This window comes from Columba livia, chromosome 9 (genome assembly GCF_036013475.1).
Source record: "Columba livia isolate bColLiv1 breed racing homer chromosome 9, bColLiv1.pat.W.v2, whole genome shotgun sequence".
In the NCBI taxonomy this organism is placed as follows: domain Eukaryota; kingdom Metazoa; phylum Chordata; class Aves; order Columbiformes; family Columbidae; genus Columba; species Columba livia.
In genome coordinates, this window is record NC_088610.1 from 25675292 (window position 1) to 25701787 (window position 26496).

Genomic DNA, 26496 nt, shown 5'->3' on the forward strand with positions numbered 1-26496 from the left:
TTTAAAAAATCATGTCCAAAGCAGACCAAATTTATGAACTAACAGTATCTCATGGCAATGAGCTCCCTGCATTAACTGTGCCCTATTAAAAGGGGAGGATGTTATCACTAAGAAAGTTAAGAATAAGGTAAAAGGTACTTCAGGCATTCTCCCATCTGCTCCATTTCACAATTTTTTATAGTTGTACCACTGTCCTCTCCTGCTTTTTGTATAGTTCTTTATTGTTTCTACAACATAGGTGTTTTTTTCTTTTCTATTAGACTGAATATATAAAAACTCAGTATGATTTAGAAAAATCTTAATTTTCAGAAGTCTTTAGCACTTAACACTGAGAGGGAGTGAAAGCTGAAGCTGCTTAACTGTCTTTAAACTGTGTATATTTGGAACACAAATGATGCAAAAAGCAGTTTCTTAAAACAAGATTTATTGGCACAAACATACATGTTACAAATGCCTACAATATTCTTGGAAAATATGTTTACCACTTCAAAAAAGTCACTGTCCACAGAAAAGTACAGTAATATCAAACTTTGTAAGTCATCACAATTTTAGCATCAAAATTCATGCATTCATCATTTCTAAATGGGATTCCACTGACCTCCAGGTAAAGCACTTTAAGAAATTTCCTGGTCTTCACAACATTATTTTTCCTCCCCAGGTAGCTCTAAGAAGATGCAAATGGAATGTTTTCTGTAGAGGCACAAACCACAATTTCTCGTTCAGTATAGCTGAGTCTACAAGGTGAGAGATGCTGTTCTCAGCACAGACTTTCAGATACTTTCTGAGTTAATTACTATGTAGCTTAACACTACTGTGTAGCCTTTAAAATGATGCAATTAAAGATTTGGGCTGGAGTTCAGTTTTTAAAAGGGCAACTGAAATCTTATTTCTGGCTATTCCTATTAGAAGTAGAGCTTGAAGAATTTAAAGGAAAGAGGTAGTAGAAAGCTTTTTGTTTTGCATGGCCATTCCAGCAGCATTTGAAAGAGGGGTGACATTGCTAAGGTGACTTATTAGGAGAGATAGTAATCTCAGTAAATCTTCTTTCTTTGGTGCCTGTCTAGTAACTTAGTAGCCAGTCTAGCTTTCATCACTGACCTCAGTATAGAACTAGACTTTACCAGATGTCCTGAGTCTGATCCTATGTCTATCCTCAACTTCAGTGTTAAGAGGAGCAAGCTTCACAGGGGAGAATGCACTGATATCCTCAGCATGATCAGATCTGTCTAGGTCTCATGTAAACGAGAAAGGAAGAAAAGTTCTTGCAGTCAGTGGAAGCTTTTTGAAAAATGGGGGCTGCACTTACTCCCACTAGATCTGAATTTGACTCTAATCAGACCAGTGCACAAAAAAAAAAAAAGGCAAAAACACAGACCACATACACTTATGAAGGTGCATACCGCACTTTTACCAGCCTCGGTAGGGCAGAGAATATTTCCAATGGCAGAATTACTGTGGAATCACCAGTGTTGGAGACTTTCAAAACTCATCAATATAAACCCTATGCAACCTGATCAAGCCTCAAAGGTGTCCCTACTTCAAGCACGAGATTGGACTAGATAAACCCCTGGGGTTCTTTCCAATCTAATTTTTCTACCATTCAAAGGAAAGGCGTTTCCTCTCCTGAATTAGAACATGGCACAGATTTCATATCAGGCATGGATTTAGTAAGGACAAATGATGATTTTTTTTGTTGTCTTAAACAGGGAATGGAAATTCTTTATATGCCGAAGCACATGTTGAATTCCCTTCCACGCTTTGCTGTTCACTTGTGGCCAGAGAGCATGAAATACTCAACCATTTGCCCTTTCTAAGTCTACAGTGCTTAGATAGTACCTCCAGAGGGTTATTTTATGTGTTAAGGTTCAAGCATAGGTCATTAAGGAAAATACTACCTGGCTACAAACTAATTTCCTGCAATGACGGAAACAAGTTTATAATGACAGTACATATATTGCCACTGAAAAAACTTTTTATGCTGCAAAACAAACTAAAGGTTGCTCACAGTAGATGCTGGCTGTGTTTCATCTCTTTCATACTTGGAAAAAGAACATATCACCCAAATGCCAAATGTCTATGTATATACGCACTTCTTTCGGAAAGTGGGAGGAAAAAAGAATAGGAGTTGTCAAATAAAAGTTGAACCTCCACAACAGTTGGTGTTTCCCCCTCAAAATGTATTTTTGCAACAGACAAAGGATGTTTTTAAGTCTTGATCTTGAGTAGGAGGTACTAATTTCTAATCTTTCAGTAGTGCTGATATATATATATAATGTGACTAATATTTTACCATGTATGTGGTTGGGGGAGAGAGGACTTTTCATTGACAAGACAAAGTAATAATGTTTTTCATGACAAGTGGTGGGCTATCCATAACATTTTATTGTGCAGACCTGTGAGTATGTCTTGGCTACATTAGCATTTTATTTCCAATCTGGGGAAAAAGCAAATGGAACATAGATTGAACTTAGCATTTCTAATGTGGAAAAAAAAATAAATTCATTATTAAATAGGCTTTGGAAGCTAATTATTCAATTATTTGTATGATTTATCTATTATTTAAGCAATTAGCAGGTATACTTAAGTTAAACCTCTATACCCATGGCCTTTTGTTTACTTTTCTACTTTTATTCAGAATTTCTTTTCCCCTTTAAGTTTCATGAAAGGTTGAAGTTGCATTATTTAGTACACTGTAGCTTGCTAGCAGCACAGTAGCCACACTGACCACTGAATTATCACGTCCAGCCAACACTGCTATGACTGATGGAGAAATTGTTGCAGCCTTTCAGGTCAACATTATAAATATGAATAACTGAACTTCTGAAAACAATTATGCATTGTGCATCTATGAATTCGTGGCTTTATTATATACACTATCTCAAACACTGATCTTACAAATGAAACAGCAGCTGCCATTATTTGCTCTTACTTTAAACAAACTTCTAGCTTATCAGGCGGAGAAACTAATTTCAAAGGATAGATTATAATATTGAGACTCCTTAATTCTTTTGAACTCTTTTCATTACAAAAGCTCAGACCACCACCATGTGTGTACATGACAAGAATGTAATGGATTCAGCAAAATAATTTTCCATCGTCTCCTTAGACCATTTATTGTTAGGCAAGCATAGATACTAGAGTGGAATAAGGATAAGTGGAGTAATCATGTTGTGTGAAAATTACTTCCTTACTGGCAGACCAAAGTGCTATATAACTGAGTGCGCATTCAGTATGTATCTTTACTGCACCAAGCACACTGGAGCCATCATTTGACTGAAGTCCTCAACCACTTCTGCAGCTGACAACAGCAGCATGTATTTGGACGGTATATCCCAAATGGCACACTCTGCAAAAATACTGCATCATCCTCCCTGCATTTATGTCCTGTGTTTTCAATAAATAAATGAAAGGAAGTAAATTCAACTATCATCTATCATAGTTCATTTTAACTAGTAGTCCATATGCACTTCAACAGGCTAGCACTGCTTAGTTTTAACACACAAAAGGTGCTCTTGGGTATAGCCACTTATAAAAAGGAATTTACTGACCGTTGGCTATATTTCACTTACACCATTTCCCAATTTACTATCTTGTCATCACACGAGCCTTATTTGTTGTTTCCTCTCTTTTCCATCAAAACTGTTACAAGAAATGTTAAATACATTTAATTAAAATTCCGGTATTTGAAAACAGTGTAGCAAAAATACTGTTGTCTATCAGTCAGAAGCCTTCTTTTGTATCACATCATTTTGAACAAAATTAAGATCCAGGAGCCATATTCTGCCTCCAGTGTTCTCATTCCACCAGTGGAGGCTGGTTTGAGGACAGCAGGGCATTATGGAGAGGAGGTTCTACTCCACTCAGGCCTACCTCTGCACTGATTGGAGTCAACAAAAGCAATACGGCAGAAGGCAGGGTGTCAACTCAGAGGACAGCAGAACAACCATAGCCCCAAGTATGGTAGGTTCCAAACACAGTATACTCCAAAAACCACAAAAGCTTTATAGGAGAACAAAGGGGGACTTGAAGAATAATGGAGAAGCCAGACACTGTGAGAAGGGCTAAAGAACAGGGAAGCTTTTTTCATAATTATCTTTGTTGTTCTCTATGACTTTCTGTCTTTGAGAACAAGTTCTTTGCCCTTCTAAACTTATAGCTCCTGGCTTCTTTGGTTGAGTAGAGTGTTACGTATGAACCAAGAGGCTGTGTTCATGTTTTAGACCAGTATAGGTTATGATTTTTGCTTTGGAGAGTTAGCAGATGTGATACAGTCATGACAGAATGAGGTTACTGCAGAAATGACTCATTGTTGAATAATCAAGTGTTTACTCCACCAAAACTGTGTGTAACCGGACTGCCACAGTTTTTCTGCTTTGTTATAGGATGTAGCTTTTAAATGTCAGTGCATCAGAAAGAAAGGTAAACTCCTTGGGTGGCTCAGATCTTTTTGTGCATGTGTTTAACAGCAGACAGTCTTCTGGTTCTCAATGGAGAAAAAAAGCTACTGAGGACATCAATGGAGACATATATTAATGAAATAAGGAAAGGAAATTAGCTGAAGAGGAAAACAAAACCCTTTATTGAAGTGGAATAGAAAAGTGTTTCTGAAGGAGACCAAATGAAAAAAGAACAATTGCTGTGAGGTTCTGATTTGTTTCATACATCCCGACCTAGTATCCCTCCTGATAATAATGCTGTAATCTTTAGCCGATCACGTCTCTAGATATAATGCATTTTTTTTTTCAAACTACACTCTTCAGCTTTTTGGGTTTGCTTTTAAATAAGGTAATTCCAGGGTGCTTGTGCTTTCTCATGCATGGAGAAGTACATGCTCAAATGTATCTCATCTAGCAAGAGGGACCTAAATCAAGTGAGAGGAATAACTGCAAAAGCATCTCACTCTTCTTACTACACAGGGGGCCCAAAGGTTATAGTATGTTATGGGTCTAAAGTTCAAGTTAGGACATGAATCCAGACCAAAGAGACTTTGGTCTCTTCGAGGCCCTTCTCCAATACTCACTGTGTACTTTGGGAGACAGCCCAGTGCCTTATATGGCTACTGGTTTTGCCATCTTCCCTGTTTAAAGGGCAGTCGAGATTTAAATTCTGGATCACACCCAAATGCTCTTCTCTCTAGTTTCTTTGCAAAGGTCCAGCACCAACATGTGCGATCAAGGTGCCACCATAAATAAATAATAGATTATACATACTCTTACTGTGTGAATAACCTTCCATGGCATAGAGAAAAAAAATCTGTAAAAGGATGAAGAAGAGTTGACTAATATCTGGACTTCTAAAAGTACCTAAAGTTTGAGTCTGCCATGGTAGATGCACTTCTGAGAAGCAGACGTCACTATCTACAGGTATGTTCCAACACAAATGTCAAGTCATGAACTTGCTCTTAAGAATTAAAATCTATTGTATTCAGATAAGAAGTAGCTCAGCTGTTAAAAAAATTAGAGTTATGTAAAGCCGTGTCAGATGAGCAGAGATAAAAATGAGACACAGAAACACTTCTTGTCTTACAGACCACAAGTTACTTTGAGAATCTTTATCAGATTCTCCCCTTCTCCTGCTAATAATATTGAATTTTGTTGGACTATGTTGGATTGACTGTGTTGCTACATAATGTTGCCAAGTGAAAATCAGGTCCTGTTTGGGCTTCCACGCTACTTGTTCCTGTAAGCTCTGTGTACCAATTTTTTAGGTTTAAAGCCACATTTATGTTATTTTAAGGTGAGCTAAATTAGAAGGAGGAAGACGTAACTCCAAGCAGGACCTTACTAGCCTGTGGATAGTGGATGCAAATAACACTTCTTCAGCCTCAGAAGTTCATGTGCACTCATTAGCAAGCCAGACAGCAGCTGTGGTACAACCACAGACCAGCTCCTAACCATCTCAGTTCAGCTATGCTGTTTCTGAATGGCGTACCATACTAACAGCATAGCTGTACAGTATAGCCCAGAAACCAAAGGAAGAATAAGCACTTCTCATAACAATAGAACATGCAAATCTCAAACTATGTCTATCTCTGGCTAAGGCTATCAAAATCCTTGCTCACAGCCAGAGAAGTCTTCAGTCCCCATGATGGCAGGCAGAAAGCAATCAGCCTTGCAGTCCCCTGAGGGTTTGCTGGGGAGTGGGTAAAATGGAGCTTCTTGGTGCTTTTTTACCAGCCCAACTCTAAGCAGTAGTTAGTGATGAAGAATAGTAGTTGACATTCTACCTAGTAATTGAAATTCGAATCAGTGCTGACTAAACAAGAATGAGTTAACCTTTTCATGGGAAATTTACTGTTACAAGTAGGCAGTTGTAACTGCATGAACATTTTAAATGTGAGTGGAAAGCAATCAATCCTGGCTCCAACGCAAATAAGATCTCCAGCTGTGTTTATATAGATTGTCCTCTGTATAGGTCTACATATAGGTGATGGTGCTGCACAATCTGTGAGCCCAGACAGGACTATATTACCATAATCTCATTGCAGAAGAATTAACCCTCTGCAGGAGCAGTTCAACTTTGGGTCTGTACATCAGGGAAGGACGCACTTCTTCATGCTTCCTGGGCTGAATTAGAAATGTTACATGGCTTGTTTTACTGATTGCAGCTCACCATCACAGCACAACTAGCAAACATGGAACATTCACAGGCACACTATTGTGAACAACTTAAAAGAGTTAAACACATTAATTTAGTTTCTTCACATTTTACAACCACTAGAGGCTAGGTTTCTTGACCAAAACCTTCCTTGCAAATTCTCACCAACATTTAGCAGCCACCCCTCTTAAGTTACTGTTTTGAGGGACGAGTACACATTCCACAACCAGTGGTTTATCTTCTGCACTCTGTCATAAAGCTCCCACTTTGATTATTAACTTGCTTGAGATACATTAGTTAGGAGGCTTTGCATCCTTATAGCAGTTTCATTACAGTTTCACTTGGAAAATCTGCATCTTTGTAGCTACAAGAGTCAAACTCTTTGATGTGTATTTGCTGTCATATCAGCTAGGTAGTCAGTTCAGACTCATAGGAGAAGGACCTGTCTACATTAAGGGTTTGTATCAGCATATAACTTTACCGACCGTACCATCTTGATGAAAGCTATCTTCATCCCCTGAGTCCTTTCAGCATTCCTGTGGAGAAGCCCTGTGAGGATTGAGCCATGCTCAACATGGGTATGGGTGGCAGGGTCTCACTCTTAGGAGTAAATCTTTCATATCAGCCAGCCAAATATCTTAGTGGTTTAAAAAGGGTCTTGAAGTTGGACAAGTGAAAGTTCAATTATACATAGCATTCAGTTGTGGCACCTCATGGAGTCAGCAGAGTTTTCTGCCTGGGCCTGGGGGATTTTAGAATTGTTTATGTACTCACTCAGCTGAAAAATTTAAGTGAACAGGGCATACCAGGAGGTCCCGTAGCATATTACTAACTTAGAAAGTTAAATTCCAATAAGACGGTTCCAATAAGACACCTACTGCTTAATAGCATGAAACAGTACATGTAAATATGAAGGGATAAACATATAGGGAAAAAAAGCAAATTGAACCTTTCAACTGATGTTTGCTTATTTTCTCTGCAAAATTCTACTTAAACACAATTTGTATATACATCCACTGCAATGAAATAGTCTGTGTCCCTGTTTTTTAATGTAAGAGCATGTCAAGAGATATTGTCCACAGTGGGAATATTTACACTACTATTATCACAATTTCTATGCCCTAATTATATTGCAAAAAACAAACAAACAAAAAACAACAGCCTTTAAAAAAAAAATCTACAAATTCTTGTTAGACATTTAAAAGGAGTTATCCTAAACAAGACCCTTCCAGAATTTCCTGGCTCAAAATTTGATAACTCATTTTTAGTTTGGTTAGCTATGATTAAACTATTCAGTGCTTAAAAGAGAAAAAACAAGGAATTCAGCATTTGGAAGAAACCCTACAACAGTAGCATACAAGAACTTTAAAACTGCAATATATAATTTCTCTTAGTTACATCAAATGTTAGTATAATTGAATATGAAAACTATCTCAGCTGAGCACTTCACAAAAACCACACTATAGTTCATGAACTATAAACACACACAAAGTTTAAAAAACCTATTAACACCACCACTTTGGAACAGTGTTTCTCTGTCTTCCTCTTCTCCAGGATAACTTTGCTAGGCACCCTTCCCTTTCTCAGCCTCTCTCCACTGTTCCCTCTATTTGCCAATACCTTCTTCTTCCTGATTTTTTAATGGTCCTCGCAGTGGGGACCACTTCTGCAAAACTGTGCAGAGGTAGCTTCCTACAAGTGTGCTGGGAAGCCACAGACATAGCCAAAGTTGTTCATGTGCTTTAAGTTAGGACTGCAAGTATTGGGGATTTGCATTCAAGAAAGTCCCATGAAGCCTGACACACTGTACCTTGAGTTTTTAGCAAGAGTCTGGATCTTGGTCATTAATGACACTTGTATTACCATTTCTGCATTTCACTTGGCTTATTCAAGATTGTGCTAGCTAATGTTCTTTTGGTTTTTTGGGTTTTTTTTTGTTTGTTTGTTTGTTTTTTCTCTAATACTATTTTGTTTCTGGGTTTTATATCAAGGCCATTCTGGTTGTACAGAACACCCAATAAGGAAAAATTTAAAACTATAAAAGGTAATAATCAAGTTCTATTACGTTCCTGCAGGCAATGTATTTAGACTTGGATGCTTGGATACCACAACTAATCTCACAAAATCTGTGTTTGGTTGGCTAAGTTGAAATAAGTCATCTTACATGAATACTTGTTGGTAACTACTCTATTGAAGGGGAGTACCAGATACTACCTCCAAAAGTTACATCTGATATTGGATTTTGCTATCCAACTTTAGGTGCTCAGATTGAAAGTTTTGGCCCTAACGTTTGCTGTGACCTTAGGTTTGGGTCCAATCCACCTGACAGTGTCCCTTTAAGGAGGAGCTTCCCCATAGCTGCATTCTCTGATTCTGAGATGTTTAGGATGCTTTTCATATACTACAGTTTCTGAAGGTCAGTACATATACATTTTAAGACACAGTATAAGACAGTGTATGGAACTACTTGGCAGTATTTAGCTGGTACAGTTTCTTGTGGAAACAACAGAATTCCAAAACACACCACACCGAATGCTTATGGGTTATTACAAGCAAAAATCCCAAGACACCGGGAATTAAAAAGCGGAGTTCAACAAAGGAACACTGATATCATTGGTTGATATGAACAAAGTTGTGCCAAGTCTTCCTTCTTCACTTTTTCAAGTGGAGAAATAAACTGGGAAAAGAAGCAGAAGGTAAAAAAAAAAAGACATAAACCAGCAGTTATTACAGAGTTACTGTTGTGTTTTATCTCACAGAAGTATCTGCTGTCAGGGGATGGCAAACATCTGTAACACATCTTTGCTGAAAGAGCATGACATGCCCTGCACACATTACACCTTCCTAGTTGGAATGGGGATGCTTCTCCTGTCTCAAAAGGAGTTTGCAAGGGGAACTGGAGTAGAAAACAGGGGAGACTGCAGCTCAAAAGACAAAAAGGGCGAGGACTCATGGTGATATTAGCTGACATCCCCAGCTCCAGCAACACCTGCAGTCCCACATGTTGTAACCCTTCCTTCAGCAGGGAGCCAGCCGTGTTTTTCATGGCCCTGCTACCAGGATGGTAAGAAGCCTGACTTGGGCCATTTCACCACCCACGGTAGCTTGTTGCTTTGAGGAACAATCCAATTTATCTGCATCTAGAGCTAGTCCTGCATGGAGGGTATGATCTTCCTCCATTTCGTATCAGTGACTGGAGAAGCCACGCAGGCCTTGTCTGTGACAGCATTTGGATACTTGATGTCAACAGAATTTAAATGTATACTTCAGAGCTCCTGTAAATAAATACATAATTGAGTTCAATGCACAGGGTCCTCCTTGAAGCTACAGCCTTTAGACACTATTGCAGAAACATCAGATAGACTGAAAAAAACAAATTAGGATCTAGAGCTTAAATACATTTAAATCTCACAACACTTCCACTAGATCTCACTATGGCGAGCCGTGACCTGGGTTTGATGATGTGACACTGAAGTTTGTGATTAAAGACCCTATGAGCTATCTTGTCTACTTTTTACTTTCCTGTTAAGACAGACATAATGCACAATGATGCGTATATACACAGCAATCAGTTCAATGGCTGCACATCTGTCTTCCTAGACTGCTGCACTAGACTGCAGAACAAAGGCCCATCTTTCCCTTGAGTACTCAGTTAATACAGTCAATATCTAGCCATTTCCCATTCTTGCTGTATCAGTGTTACAAAACCCTAAAATTATTCTGGGTCATTCTTGTGCCAGCATTCATAAGACTAATAAACTGCCACATGTATCTCAATCCATTTAGTCATGTTTACAGGTGATTCTGTAAGCCTTCTTTACAGAAGCAACAGAGGAAAGTGAAACATGCTGAATACAAGGCATGTAATTTGAGAGCTGGGAATTAATTCACATGCACGGTCTAGCCTCCTGGTGAAGCTCTTCTGGATTACTAGCTAGACTGTCTAGCTCAAGAAATCTCCCTTTTAGTAGTTAATGCCATATTACAGTTATGTCACATAATGGCTGTTGCTAACACAGAGGTTACATAAATAAAATGTTCAGTTCCTGTCATTACAAGATCCCTGGCTCCCAACCAGCATGACTGCTATTATTCATTCATATGCTATTTTTCCTATAACAACTGTGTGGAATGAGATGATCTTTCAAGATAAGAAATCAGTAAGACTTTGTGCTATATTTTAATAATATTTAGGTATTCAAGATGCAAAGGGACTTTCAGAAGCACCAACGTCTCAAATTCCAGCTGATTTGGTGAGAACTAGGTATCTACATGCTTTTAAAAAATGTGTCTGGTGCCCATTTGCCTGTGAGCCTTCACCTTCTTTTTATAGGCATGAGGTAATCCAAGCATTACTGTTCTCACTAGAAAACACCAGGACTGTGGCATTAGTGGTAATGAAAGGAAGATCTCTGACACTGCATAAAAAATTACGTAAACATGAAAAGGGAGAGTCTTTAATCCTAGGGAAAGTTATGTAACATGCTAATGTAAAATACATTAAATATCAACAAATTCTACCCATGTAAGTGTTCAGAGCGGTTGCAGTAATTCTCACTGTAACAGCATGACACTAGAAGGGGAATTTCACAAATTAATAAATTTAAATATGTTATCTCTATTGTTTTGCTTTGTTTTTTAATACATAAGTCACAAAGCTACTGGGATCATAAATGAAAGAGAAAATTAATTACTCACTTATAATTATAATGAGAATGACTGCGCATACTACACCAAGGATGATCATCATCTATAAAAAGAAAGTTATGAGAAAAAAAAAAAAAAGAAAGTCAGGTTTTCACATGAAAGACATAAACCCCTCTGGTTTTTTGCTTTTACTTTGTGGCTCATTCCTTGAACTTCCAAATGTTAAGGCCCCAAATTCAGTGTCAATTTTAGGAACAACTGACCACCAGCAATGGACATAGCCTGTTGCTAAAGCTAGCAAGTTCTTGCCCATCAACTAAAATTCAGTGACCCACCTCATCCATTTCCGGCAGTAAAACAACTCCAGAGATGATTTAAGTGTCTGGATTCACACATGGATGGCTGTGTATTACTTTATACTGGAGTAGCCTGATTGCTTTTCACCACAGTCCCTTACTCAGGGAAGAGGCAGCTGCAGATGCCTAATGTGTAGCAGCTATTTGTGCTGGTTTTGTGTACCTGTGCTGTTGAGAGTGGTAGCCCATGCTTGCCAGCACGGTTTCTAGCATGTTACCCTGGAAATAACTCATTGCAAAGTTGAAATCTGTTCCCACAAGAACAGATACATTAGAGCCAGCTGTGCACAGACCATACAACACTGAGTTGAGTGGGGTAGAGGCCCCCACGTGAGACTTGCTGAATGCTAATGAGGCCACCAGAGATGCTGAAGCCCAATTTCCATCATTACCTGTGGCAGATACAGCAGTGAGAATGGAAAGACTGAAAACCAACAAACACGGACATGTTAAATTCAGGCCTTCATTCCTCCCAACACAGGTCTGGAGGACAGAGCCAGCCATTAGCTTGTAGGAGAGGTGTTTATTTCTCCCCCTTCTTCCAGAGTTTGGGAGCCTGAGGAAGGACAGGGGGCTTCTGGTTGTCAGAAGGGGCAGAGAGGAAAGGAGAATGAGGGTGGGCCTGAAGGTGTAGTGTAGTGTAGGTCATCGTGGTGACTGCAGTCAGCATGGGTGAACCTAACTCAAAATCTGTGTATGCAGCTCCCAAAAACCCTGCTCCCTAAATTGTCAGGCAAGCAACAGGCAACATCTAGAAAAGGCCCAGAGGAACTGCTCAGTCGAGTTTCTAACCTAGATCCGCTTATTTCTGGAGCGCATGTAGTCGACACAGAATATTTTGCCTTGCTTTAGATTTCATAGCACCGTGGATTGAAGAGACAAAGCAGGCAACAGACTGGTGAGAGATACATGTGAGATTCTTCTTTGAGAACAGATGGTTTTATTTGGGTGGATGTGAACGGTGCGCAGCAAAGATGGTATTGAAGAGAAATAGAAATGAAGCTGAACTTTTGGCATAGTGTTCATGTGTTGGTGCTGCATGAGTAGAAAGAAGCAAGGATATGGGGTCTTACATGAATAAGAGGAGCTGAAGTTTCTGGATCCAGAGAAGAGAAATGCTGGTCTGAAAAAGCAGAGTGATGTTCCCTCTGCTCACAGGAAAGTTTGAGACTTTGAAGATAGCAGAGAGAGCTGTTTGATAAAAGTCCTGCTCTATCCTAATCTTCCCCTCCTTAAAAGACACTGTCGTTTCTTCACTTCTCATGCCATTTGTGGAACCAAATATTTTTTTGGTTGTTTACCATCAGAAAGAAAGATCAAGACGCTGATGATCTCCAACAAGGGAAAAGCTGCTCTTCTCCCACTACTAGAATTCACTACACCTGTTTGGGTTTTGTGATTCACATAGGGAAATGACATGAATTAACATACCTTGCAATTTTTCCACCAATATTTTCTCTTCAGTTTGGCTGCACTGGTTTCAAACTGTGAAGCACCTGCTTGCAATGCATCTGCCCGGTTGTCAAGCTCTGATAGCTTCTGGTCTCTTTCTAGCACCTTGTCCACATTCATTCTCATGATGTCTACCACCTGCAAAGGCACAGCCTCATGTTAGATTCCACAAAAGTAAAGCCAAACGTCATTTCATATGCTCACACTCTAGAACATCACATGTCATACTGAAATCAGCCATTTGCCATTATGGTATGTGATGGCAGTTACTTGGACAGTGCCTCAAAAACCATACCTATGGAAACAGACACAGTGAGAACAAGATGAACATAGCTATACTATGCTCAGATACCCTTAAATGGAAAAAAATAAAGGGACATTATGAAATACCATTATTAGTTTCTTTAAAGCTTCTGATGTCTTTTAGCCTACAATTAGCTACTTCACTAGAGATACAAAAAACCTGATGGAGGCCAGTACTTCTACTACAATTTCGTTGGCATTTGTCTAGTCATCACTAAGACGAAGCCATTATTTTCCTTATATATTAAATACAATTTCCTTACCTGAACTGGAGAAATTGCCTAGATAAAGGCTACTCTAAGGAAACTGTATACATTTCCTGACTAAGGAACTTACTTATTCTGCAGATCTTTCTTGGACAAGACAACTTCCCAGCCATAATTTGAAGTCCTGTTTGAAAGTGGAGGAGGATAAAATTTTACCTCATAAAATTCAGCCTGAAGTGTAGCAGGGAGCTCTTGCCAACCCATTGCACAGCCTCAGTGGAAAAAGTCTGCACAGCCAGTACACAATGGGTAAGGCCCATTCATGTATATATTTTATACATTGAGTTAGATAAAAATCCTCTTCTGGCAAGCCAATAAAACTAAATAGAAATCCTGTATAAATTCATCACTAATGTAAATGTTAGTCAGTATACCGATCTCTGTAAAGTTGTGTCCACTTATTCTAGCAGTGAATATGTTTGCTGATCTGTTACTCATAATTTCTAATAAGGAAGTCTATGTTGCTTGTACTTTATATAATTTAACTATTACCTGCCAAAGCCCAGATTTATTTAAAAAAATACATGATGTAAGCACAGTGAGATGAAACTGGCAGTGAAAGATCTTTGAAAGGACTGGCATAGGGTTAAATGCTGTTCCAAAACTCAAAAGATTTGTTTCTCTTGTCCACCAAACCTAAACCAAAATCGAATGTTATGGTCAACCCACATTTTCTTACTTGCTTTTCCAAACCAAAACCTTGCAGACATTTCACTTCATATCAGAGAAAAAAAAAAATGTGTTTTCACTTCTCATCTAGTATTTAGCTGTATTTTGTCTTGGCACAATGTTTTGTAGGGAACATTTTAAGCTATTTGAAAATGCTTAAACAAAATACTGTAACATTTTCTACCCACTTTTTCCTTTTTTTTTCCCCCTAGAACTATTTATTGAATTTAACCTATTTGTTGAATTTAACCTATTTGTTGAATTTAACCTGACTGCACTGAACACCTGTCCAGATGAGACTGCATTTTTGTCAAATAAACAAACGTTTGTCTAGAGTAAAGCCAAGACCTGAGCCTTAGCAAATAAGCTCGAGGATGTCTAGAGTGATCAGAGGGGGAAACCCATCATGGATATAGAGGAAATACTATATCATCATTGATATAGCATTAAAAACGCCATTCATTTTACTAAGAACAACAATTTTTTCTTAAGCAAAGTGGTGATGGCGTTGCTGAGTTTTGGCGTTGAAGCGCTGGGCTGAACAGCACTTGTAGCAGAATAGCCAGACTGTAGTGCTGTGCTGTGGTGTTTGGTGCCACCTACAGATTACTTTCGTACAAGGCTTGAAAGAAACACGCAGGAAACGAATCGGATCCTCAGGTGCTACAAATCAGTTTCACCCTAGTGATTTCATAGTACTGAAAGCCTAGTGATATTTTTGTCCCACGGCTATACTTATACTTGTGACTTCCCTGTTAAATAAGGATCCACTGACCATGTGCTATCCACTCAAAACCCACACCAATATCATCATCCCTCACAAACTACAGGCAAAAAAATGTGGACCCTGATTATCACCCACAATAATCTTGAAATCTAAGAACTACTCAATGTCTCCTCATACTGGGTAAGAATTCCTGCCAAAATTACTCCATCATGTTTTACAAGAAGACAAACTTGCATGGGCTTGCATGAAAAGTCTCAGAATACAGAGTATCTTAAACACAAAGCAGGGGTTTACTAGCCTCACCGGAGCCGTCTCCATTGATCTACTTGAATCTGACTTGCATCACTCGTTTTAGACAACAACTAGCAATTATTTTTCATCTTCAAGGGACAATTACTTTTGCTGTAGCTCACATATACAATTACAGGACCATCATGATGTAATATGGTCAGGACAAGAAGTTTATTTCATTATTCTGACCTAAGACACTGTAATATTCCTTTCCCCACTTAGCAACACTCCAGTACTGTCAATGAAGTTAGTGTGATACGAAAATCAGTGATAATGAGAAAACCAGGGCTAGAAATATCTGTAGACATTTTTGCAGCCAGAGTATGTTCTTACGATCAGCTCTGAGCATCATCAATAGGGAGGCCAGAAAGACCCTGTTTCAGATCTTCAGCAAATAAGTTCTCAAAAAGACAAAGCTCAATTTGACAGGAGTATTTAGTTCATCTTAAGAAATTCATTTGATTGGGATGTTGTGAGGTCACCTCTACTATTTTTAGTAGAGCTTTTGAAAATTGAGGCCTTTATGCATGTAAATAACTATTTTCTAATGTGCATTGTTTTCAATTAGCATTAAAGAATCACACAAGCCCTGGCCACCTCCCCATAGACAGTAAGCGATTAGTTACTTAAGTCTTTGTAGGGGCTTACTAAATCTCAGTACTTAATACCCAGTACACAAATCTGCACAGCAGGTGCGCAAGGATGCTATAGCTGCTACTGTACTGCTGGTAGGCTCAGGGACTACACCCATGAGCAGGGGTATGCTCACTTATTCCCATTATCACAGCAGTTAGAGGGACACCGGCATTACAGCTGAGGTGGCAGGGTAGTCTGTATGCCACAAGAATTTAAGGATCCATGCAGGCATGTGGTCCTCTACAACCAGCAAAAGGAGTGGGGATTAGTTTAAGATGCTGTAATGGCATCATGTGTGAGTACCTTTCTTTGGGGATGAATTGTGATGATTAATCAACAGAGCTCTGGCTAATGAACACAGAACTCAGCTGTATAATTCTCATGGCTTGGATCTATCTGTGAGAAACTGATGGTCTGTCCATGTGGAACAACCTGTGAGATTAGCATCTAACCTTCAGGAACACAGAAACACATTAAAAGAGTAGGTTTCACTATGACATTGCCTCCTAACCTGACTGTGTGGGCTGAATTCCTGAATTGGTACCAAAGCCCACATTTGGTCTGCAGAAGTGTTACTGGTACAAGGACATCCATACTCAAAATCTCTCAGATACTATCTGCCTCCTCATAAATGCCATCCTTTGGTAAACCTTATTACCTAGACCCACTGCCTTCAAACAAGCAGGAGTTGCTGGATCACTAGGGAGGAAAGCAAAAAAATAATCACATCAGCACCCCTGTGGTGAGCAACAAACCACCTAGAACCACTTACCTCATCCACCTGAGCTTGTGTCTGCTGCAGCCGTTTGTTACTTGACACACTGGTAGCAGGAGGTGGCCCTGCAGCCCCAGCACTGGTGGGACCTTGGCTAGGAGTTGGAGCAGACCTAGACCAAAACCAGAGAACACAAAAAGTGACTGAAACCGTCTTCACTTGTTTACTACTTATTTTCAGGAAAAAAGTCACAAGTACGAATATCTTAAAAGGAGTTTTCCATTGTCTCACAGCCCACATCTTCTATTACTGGATCACAACCCTGGTATCATTCCCTCCCATGCTGCAGGTAGTTTTCACACTATTTCTTAATGGGACCATATCAAACTCTTTGGACCTCCATTATTGCCTTTTTAAACAACAAGCAATTCAGATTATCTACTCTAACTCAGGCCAATGGCCAAACTGATCACAGACCTGACTAGCAGGGCAGAGTTTATATTCCACTAAGGAGACAGACAGCCACAGGTATTTTGTGTTTGTGCTACAGGAGCCACAGCTGCAACCCTGCCTTCCTCCTCAGTGTGCTGGATAATGCATTCCCTTGCTCCTCTGTGTTTGGCTGGAAGCTAACCAAGTAAAGATAAACCATAAGAGAGGAGAAATAAATGGAGGAGGAATTGGGGGTGAGAATTGTGCACAGCATGTGGTTAGTCATCTCAAGCATTCAGCAATGGTTAACCATCCCACCAGTGGTTACCAAATACCCCACTAGAACAGCTGGCCAGGCTTGAACAGCTGCCACAGAACCTGGATGAATATTCGCAGCAATTCTGTGAACAAAGTCCTGCCCTCCTGCACATCAGCTCTTTTCTTAAGCATCGACACTGAATTTCCCCACCTTACTTTAAAACAAGAGACAAAACAAAAGTCCCTTAAAATCCAAAGCCAGATCCTGTCTGTCTCAGCATACAAGCTTGTGCAAGCAATTCACCCTGTTGGCCTGAACAGGATCCCTCAACCATCGCTGGTTGTTCTTGACACCCACGCTTTAACCTGTGACACCTCACTTTTCCTTTCAAGGGACCCCTGCCACTTCTTCCCACAGAGAAATAAAAACCCTTCCTGAAGCTGCAGAGGAAATCCCCAAGCATGTGAACGGAAAAATTGCACAAATTGCATTCATGCATTACCAATGCCTTCCCACAGTGACAGACTGAGAGAACACAGTGTCTCTCTGTGAATCATTCCATTTTACATCCTAGGGTTTGATTAATGCTGCTGGAATTATGGCCCCATTAATACACTGTCAAAGCGCCTAGGGGCACTACAGTTAGTTCCCCAAAGGTAGCTTAAGCTGCAAAATTCAGTTTGACAGTATTGCCCACAGGCTGAGATTGCCACAGCTAACACTGACCATCACAGACTCCCCCCGAGTGATGGAGCAGCTGTTTGGAGACCCAGAGCACTGCTGCATCTTACACTTCTTCAACTGTGGGTGAGAACATCATTATCAAGCTTTAGTTGCTCACCTTTGAGGACCTCACAGCCACCATTAAAAACATAAAAGATCAGATGCTGCTGCCACTGGCAACGGAATTACTGCATTGAACAGCCATGGACCAAGATCCCAACAGGCTTTATTCTGAGTTTATGCTGCTGTCACAAAGGATCAAAATCTGACTACAATGTATATCAGACTCAATGCAAAACAAGATCTTCCTGGAACATTAACAACTTTGAAGAGAGTTCCTGGTACAACAACAGAGCTAAAATTGAAATTGTGACATTTCTTTGCAGCCAGAGAAGTAAATAGGCTTTTTCCCAATCAACACCAGCAGAATTCTTCCTATGGAAACATTGTGTCACACTGTTCACTACTACAAATGTTAGGAGAGCACTTCTATGTAAGCTATATACTGTTACCTCACCAGAGACTACAGAAGGGAAGGGCATGAGAAGTTGTGGTTTTTTTTTTCCTGGCCACATGCTTTTTGCTAGTAAGTGTAGCTTTTAAGTTCAGCAGTATTCTTGGTCAAAGCTGTGTGATAACTATGAAGTTCAATGCTCTGCCATATATCTTTTCTGCCTAGTAACTTTAATCTTTTTTTGCACCTCCCAAGCTGTCCTAAAATGTTTTTGCATGGAGACTTCCTGGTTTGTTCTCTTCCAGCATCCTTGCTGCCATCTAATTCGGTTTCAACTGTATTTCCTGGTGCTTCTCTGCTCCCTGTGCAATGAAGGAATGGGTGGGAAGATTCTGTGTTTTTACAGCTGCCCTGACCATCCAGCAGGAGTTACTGTAACTGCCAAAGAGAGATGGCTATCTTTACGCTAAGGTACAGCAAGCTTGTAATTAACATACCCATGTTAATTAATTACATAAAATCTAATAAAGAGTAACCAGAGCTGGGTGCTGCTTGCAGTGCAGAGCTACTAGTTCCAAACCTGTTGTCTCTGGTGGTGTGCTCCTCTTACACAGTAACAGCAGCTGCCTTGCTCACAGCCTCATGGGTCAGAGCAATGAGCTGCCACAATCAGGAGGGTGCTCACCAAAAGAGATGCAGCACCCGCTACAGAAGGCACAGCACAGGTTCCCAGACAGGCCTGATAAATCAGTTCTTAAGCACATGGCTTTAATGCCACCAGCAGCTCTTGCAGGTTAACAAGGCATGAGCCATCTCTCATCATTAGGCAGCGTGTAATATCCAAAACAGACAAAACAAGCACAAAACCACCTGCATCACCTCTGTTCTTCCCAGCCTCCTAAGGCACTTCAGAACATGAGAGAGGGGTCTCCATGCTTCTGGCTCAGCCCTGCCAGTGTCTGAGCTCTGTAGAAAGCGTCCTGGCTGGGCAGCAGCAGAGGGTAGGACATTTGTGAGCTAATGTGTCTCCATTCCCACAATGCCTCTGTTAAGAGTTTGTCTTTGAACCCAAGTTTTCTAGTAAAGAAGGGAATCGAATTATTTCACTAGAAAGCGCCAATATTCTCTGGGCTATCCTAGTGCAAAAATGCTAGAATTAAAGTCCAACGTACATAATCCTATTATTGCCTCTGTACCATGTCAGAGCAGCTTATCATTTCTCGGAAGCATTATTCAAGGGAACTTAAGCAAAACATTAGCATTATGTTAGAGAGGCTTTCTGTTGAAATACATGAAGCATCACAACTTTAAAGTCCAATTTCTCATGGCCTGGCATGATTTTTGGGAGCTACAAAAGAATACAAAATCCATATAAAAGCTCCATCACTGGGCTTCTAGCCATCAGACTTGTGTACTTTTTTTTTTTTCCAGAAAAAGGAAAAAAAGTTACCATTGATGCTGATAACCTCCACTCCAGGAACAGGTTAAATTAATTTTGAAGGTGGAACAAAGCTCTACTGCTGTTGGTGAAAAAGGGTACAAATCCCTAGCATACATTCTTAAATGGCAACCACTCCGCAATGTCAGAGCACCGGGGCACGCTCTGGGAGAACAAGTATGCTTACTTCGGGACAACAGCAGCACATGCTTAGTGCCTCAGCAGTTAGGTCGCTCTTTACATAACATTAGTTACAGCCTTGTTCCCCACCATGCCAGATTTTGCTTCAGTTAGCACATGAGCAATCTGACTGATTGAAAGTGGGTGCTGGATCTGTGTGTGCATACAGCTACTTATAAAACACACATGGGGACTATCTTAGTGATTCAGTAAAACAGTCACAGCTGGCTCAGATATGCTTAGTCCTGCTGGGCCTGAAACTGGTAGGACAAAATAATGACTAAGAGATTTTTCATCTCAACTGGGTATTTTGGAAACAATTTACCTACTTAGCTCTAACAGTCTAAGGGAGCTGCAACTCTAATTAAGACAGAATTGGAGATATCCAGTGTTATTGTTTTCCATTTCAGTACTGGCTGAAAGAACTATAAGGATGACGGTGTATCTAATGTTTTGGGAAGCTGCCTGACAAATACTTTCATTTTTGTTGGTATGTGTGAGCTACATAGGAGATACTTTTTTTGTGTTACTCAGGCTAGGCAAGGGAGATACACTATGTGAATACCAGGAGGATGCCAGGCCACCAGTGTGACTTCAGTATGGTTTACATTAGGACCTTGATAGCTGCTTTCAACAACCTGTTTTATGCATCCAAGGTGCTTTTAAAACCTGCAAGTATGGGACCTAATCCCTTTAAAGTCTTTATCCTAACAACACTGCCATAGGCTAAGGAAAAGCTATTATCCCTGCATATAGCTCAGAAACAGGTACAGGAAGATTAAGTGACTTGCTCAGTGGCACAGGAAGCCTGTGGCAAAGCAGCCTCTTCGTTCACATCCTTCTGCTCCCCTCTTCTTCAGCTACTGACTCCAAATCAGAGCTCACAACCTATTTCTAATAGCAGGAATTATATTCTACCCATCAGACTTAAACAGTGAGAAACACACAGTTAAAGGTTACAGCACGAGGAAAGTGAGAATTACATCCCACAGCTTTAGCTGGTATCAGCTGGCAAAGCTTTGAGGAGAGGGCAGTGAAAGTGCATCAGCACAGCAGAAGATGCAACTAATGATCCCTATAAAAAGTGAAATGGAGGCAATTTTCTATGAATCCAAGCTTGATTCCTCTTTCCTCAAGCCCTTTCTCTGTTGTTCAAATAAAGCACAAAATTTCACTGCCTCTCTTCCTCTTAATTTTTTTACTGACCAGGTACCATATTTCTGTAGTAAATACATACAGTTATGACCAAACTTATGTATATTTAAGACACTGGTCTTCCATTTGGACCCCTTCAAAAGGCATCAACCCATTTGGGCTTAACTGCTTAGGTGGGGTTTGACAGTCTGGTTCCAAAGGCATTAAAAAAACACAAAACAAAGACAAAAACAACAACAAAAAAACCCCAACCAACCAAAACCCACAACAACACCCTTTATTTAACTGTAAAATAAATTAGAACACTTCCATAGCTCTTGAGATTTAACTCTAAAACAATTATTAAAATTAGCTACAAATGCACTACGGTAGTCACTACCGTAGTGACTACAGATGTCAGTGAAGATCCTGGACCTAACCGTAAGTGCAGAAACAAACCACTCTCACATTGTCCCTGCTGCTGAGAATGTTCATCTGTGAATCTAGATGCATCTGAAAGCTTTGAGGCAGAGACGTTCTCTAAGGAAATAAAGGAGCTCTAATAGCACTGGGGTTTGCTGTTAGTCTTGAACTTGCTTTGCTTATTCCTATGCAGTAATAGCTAAAACAATTTTTTCCACTGCTAATTTGCAAAGAGGGACTTCTGCTGACAATACTTAGAGCCTTCTGCTTTCTGGAGGGATTTGCTAGTTCCCAGTTTTCTGTTAATCAGATTCTGCCACACAGGATTTTATTTCTGCAGTAGGTCAGTTAAGCCAGCACTAGCACAAAAGCTTTCTTAACAATCAGTTTTGCTGTGTGCAGTTTGACATAGCCCTAACAAAATCCAGTCTAACCAAAGAGGGCAGACTAAAATTCTGTGTTAGCTTATTTACACATCATTCTCTCAAAGAAATTGGTACCTCTGATATCTCAACTCCTTAAGCTCTGGGCATTCCAGACTTGTGTCCTTAACTGTATGAACTTAACAATAGTACAGGCCTAACACAGTAGCATGTGGACAATTATGTTTCTGTTCAGGAATATACAGATGTGTGTGTCTAGAAATCAAGAGATATTAGCCATCCATCCCAACATTTCCTACCTAAATTTTTTGCTTCTCCCATGATGAAATGGGATAGTGTCAAATGGCAGGTCTTGTTACTCTTTCAAAACCACACATTAATTCTATCAGGGGACGTTCAGAGAAAAGACAACTTACTTTTAATGTCCCCATGAAATTAAGTGTCCTTCAGAATTATGTTCTTGGCCTTCTTACAAGGAGATAATGATGTTCTCTGCCTGTAAGGTGAGAGGACTCTTCAAAAGAAGACCCTGGCTAGAGAGCATGACCTACCCAGTTTTGAGATAGAGGCATTCAGAGTAATTTGCTTTTCAGTTCAGTTGCCTACTAACTGTATGTATTTAAGATTTTTAGCTGATATTTCCCCCTCCAGTTACTAACTAGCCTAATTTTAATAGGCTAAGTTTATCCTTGTTTTCATGCTACTAATCTTACTTTCATGTGGAGGGAAGGAGGGTGGAAAAGTTGCTCTATGGGAATAAAGAAGGCCATGATATGAAAAAGATATATGAAAAGATAATTAGATTATTGTCTGAGGACTATCGCTGCTGGGCTAGTGGACATTTGCATATGTGGAGGCAGAGGGATTTTCAGAGTATGGGAAGGTGTTTTCAGTCCTCTGAGATTTCAAAGAGGGAGCAGAATTAACTCCCAACAAGAGCAAACAGGCTTCTTTCACTACCAGGCAACCATCACTGCTTTAACAGAGGTGTTGTTCTTAACCGTGCTTTTCAGTGCTCCATCTCAGCCCTTCACTATTCAGTAAAAACATTACTATTGCCAATTAAATGTCTACAGACTTAAACTTAGACTCATTCCATTCTGTGATTATCAATTTTAAAATGATTTCTTATGCTATTTGTAATAATTGGGTAGTAATGAGTAATAGTGAATTAATGGCAGAAAAAACCCAACACACATATAAAAGGAATTAGCATTTGAGATGTCTTAATTTTGTGAAAAAAGTTCTGCTTTGAACCGATTTCTGTTCCCAAATGTGATTTTCATGTACTACCAGCAATATTCTACAAGGACTCTCCCTTATTACAAAATATTTACTCTGATCATTCGCCAAAGAATAATACCCTACATTTGATGTCCTGGGAACACATTTAATTAAATATTCCCACCAGTTTATTACGACTGCATTGACCATCTGGTGCACTAAATATGCACATGGAGGAAAAACAGAGGAACTTTAAGACATCATCTTTAATTTGATCATCACTTGTTATGCTAGTAAAGACTGACTGATTTATCTTCTTCAGTATCTTCATTCAAGCCATATGTGTATTACCTACAAGGCTCAAAGCACCTGAATTCTAAATCAAGCCAGTTAGTTCAGCCAAATGACTTTTGTGACAAACATAAGAATTTGCCAGAAAGAGTTGCCCTATTTCCATAATTTCTCTAAACTGTAGTCTTTACCACAACCAGTTGTGGTGACTCAGGCGGGGTTTCTGTTAGTCAGAAAAGCAACAGAAGGCAGGATTCCTTTCTGAAACATCAGCACTACAGATTTTTTTAGATCCTTCTTTCCCCTTGCTGTCATCTTTTGCAAAGGCTTGAGATAAAGTCAACACAACGCAGGGATATTGATTCATGTGTTAACCCTTGACCATGCTTTGCAGAGTTTCTTTGAATTTGCTTGGAGGATGATTAAGACTTATATGACTCAGGGTGTTAGTATACACATCTTAGGTTCACAAATTAAAAACTCAGAACTACACTATAGAAACCAACTGTCTAACATATGCTCGTGTCAAGTGATCACTTATCCAAAAGAAGCACCTGCACATACAAACTAATTCTACCATATCTTTAGATCCCAGTTGACCGGTCTCATCTTCACATTTAACTGGACAAAAGAAACTTTTAAACAAAATGTATGGAACTAAGGCAGTAGCCAGGTAGATAGCTACCATTATAACCTGTAAAAGAACTCAGTCTGACACTTAAACCACAGTTGGGAATTGTGTTGACCCAGACTAGACTAACCAAACCTGGGCTCTGACACACTGTGATGCAGGTTTTAATTTTTACACCATCCCAGTGGCAGTGATGAGGGTTCCCCATCTCTTCCCAGAGAGGCAGAGCAGCAAATTGGGTCTCTCTGGGAACAACTGCAAGAGGGAAGCAAGAGCCCCATATTGCTGAGCACCCAACGGAGCTGGTTGGCTCATGGGCAGCCCCACTGCACCTCACTGCACACGGGACCTCTGCTCACCTACTGCCAGCAAGGCACGCTGGAGTGGGAACCTCCGCTGCCCTGCTCAGATCAACAGGGGACTTTGCCCCAACCAACCTCTGCGTTAGACTGGCTACAGATCTGGGTAATCTGATCAAATTACAGGTATTTTGCACAGCTACAAGGACTGCAAATCTATATACTTGATACAGAGAACTGAAATAACAAACCAATTCTAAAGTAAATAATCTCCTTTTGAGATAATTTCCTCAGACTGAGCAGGGACTTTACCCAATTTTAGTCCCATATTGTTTTATTTCTTAGAAAAGAGTTAATTCTTATTATTTGCTGATTTGAAATGAACTGTAATCTTTATATTAAATGAGGTTTATTTTAATTAGAGAATGAAAGAAAATTCAGGTGTAAGCCATTATAAAAACCTTACTCTTAGTTTTTATATCGATACCAACATCACATTGCAAAAACAAAGACCAATGTAATTTATTGTTTTCTAAATTTTGTTTGATTAAATTCTTAATTTGCATCAGGCTGCTTTTGGATAGAAATTACTGCTTAGTAAAAAACAACAACAACAACAACAACAAAAAACCCACAACCAAACAGAAAGAAAAACAACTAGAAAATCCATCATGTGAAATATTCATGATAGTTAATAACTAAGAAAAAAAAAATCTTTAGTGCAATGTCTACAGAGAAAAACACCAAAGCACTGTAGTGCACTAAAAGTCAATTTGTAAAAGTAAGTAGTATCTCTAGCTCCTAGGTATTGACTATACCTTCTATTACTTCTTACAGGATTTCAGAATTAGCAGGTTTCAGGCTTTTATAGTAATTTCTCTCCATTAGCTGAAAGAACACAAGCTTTTGCCTTTTTTTATTTATTTTCAAATATTTTCAAGTTTCTCAATCTGTTGAGTGTCTGGGTTATGATGTGGGCTATGGGCAACAAAACTGGTACAAAGATCAATTGTGTTATCTGTTTTTAGCATAAAATGGCTACCATTTCAATTTAGTTGAATATAGATTAAATCTAGTGCTCAGCATGGGTTGCCAACTTCAAATAGATTCAAAGGTGTAGGTAAATGAACATACTGTTGTAAAAACTCCCAGAATTCTGTTTAAAGAAAGTTCCTCATGCTCCATCAGCCCCACATGTTTCTATCTTAACCTAGCCCATTTGAGCTGCTATGGTCTTCAATACTGAGAGCCCTTGATTTTGCAAGGTGCATTGGTAGCAGCCGTTAGCCAGTTACTGTAGCTCTGTCTTGTACACTGAATTTACTTTACACACCTGGAAAAAGAACAAAAAATCCTGACCATCAGAGGAAGAGTTGCATTTTACTCCCTACAAAACTATTAATAAAGGAATTCTAGTTTATAAATAAGAGTGTGATTTTACTGGTCATAAAAACTCCAACAAAAACAAAGAAGAAATTCAACAGAGAAATCAAATCCTGGATAACACAAAGCCTTTTGTTTTTCTTGTGCTAAGTTATCAATCTGAAATTAGGGAAACGCACAACCAATTGCAAACTGAAACAATACTGGATTAAAGCATAAAATCACCAAAGCATACCGGACTGTGAGAGCGAGGAAACCTAACAGAACAAAGTGCCCTAGTGAGATATGTCTGAAACAACTCAAGAATAAAGCAATAAATACTCTGAAAACGTGGTCAGTATCATTGCTGTTATTTTCTGCTCCAAATTGGAATAAAAATAAGAAACACAATCTGTCTTGAAAACTATAGGGGAAATATATAAATACCAAATACATTGTTAGAGAAATGTGTCAAAAATTCAGGACTCCAGAGCCAGAGTACATTTGAACTAGCTAATGATGTTAAACATCCTAGTCTGCCAGATATTCCAAATTCACAAACCTCTGTTTTCAACCTCTAGAGCAATCACTAAGGACACTGCTC

General features: G+C 39.4%; 1 protein-coding gene across 1 annotated transcript in view; it reads right to left on the minus strand.

Moving 5' to 3' along the window:
* Positions 1-407: 407 nt before the first annotated feature.
* Positions 408-26496, minus strand: part of LOC102083552 (vesicle-associated membrane protein 2) — a 52064-nt gene continuing 25975 nt past the window's right edge. The window contains exons 2-5 of the mRNA XM_005505052.3: positions 16717-16831; positions 13032-13190; positions 11296-11347; positions 408-9274 (exon numbers count right to left, since the gene is read on the minus strand). Of these exons, the coding sequence (XP_005505109.1) occupies positions 9258-9274; positions 11296-11347; positions 13032-13190; positions 16717-16831 (343 nt within the window). The 3' untranslated portion in view covers positions 408-9257. The remainder of the gene's footprint in view (positions 9275-11295; positions 11348-13031; positions 13191-16716; positions 16832-26496) is intronic.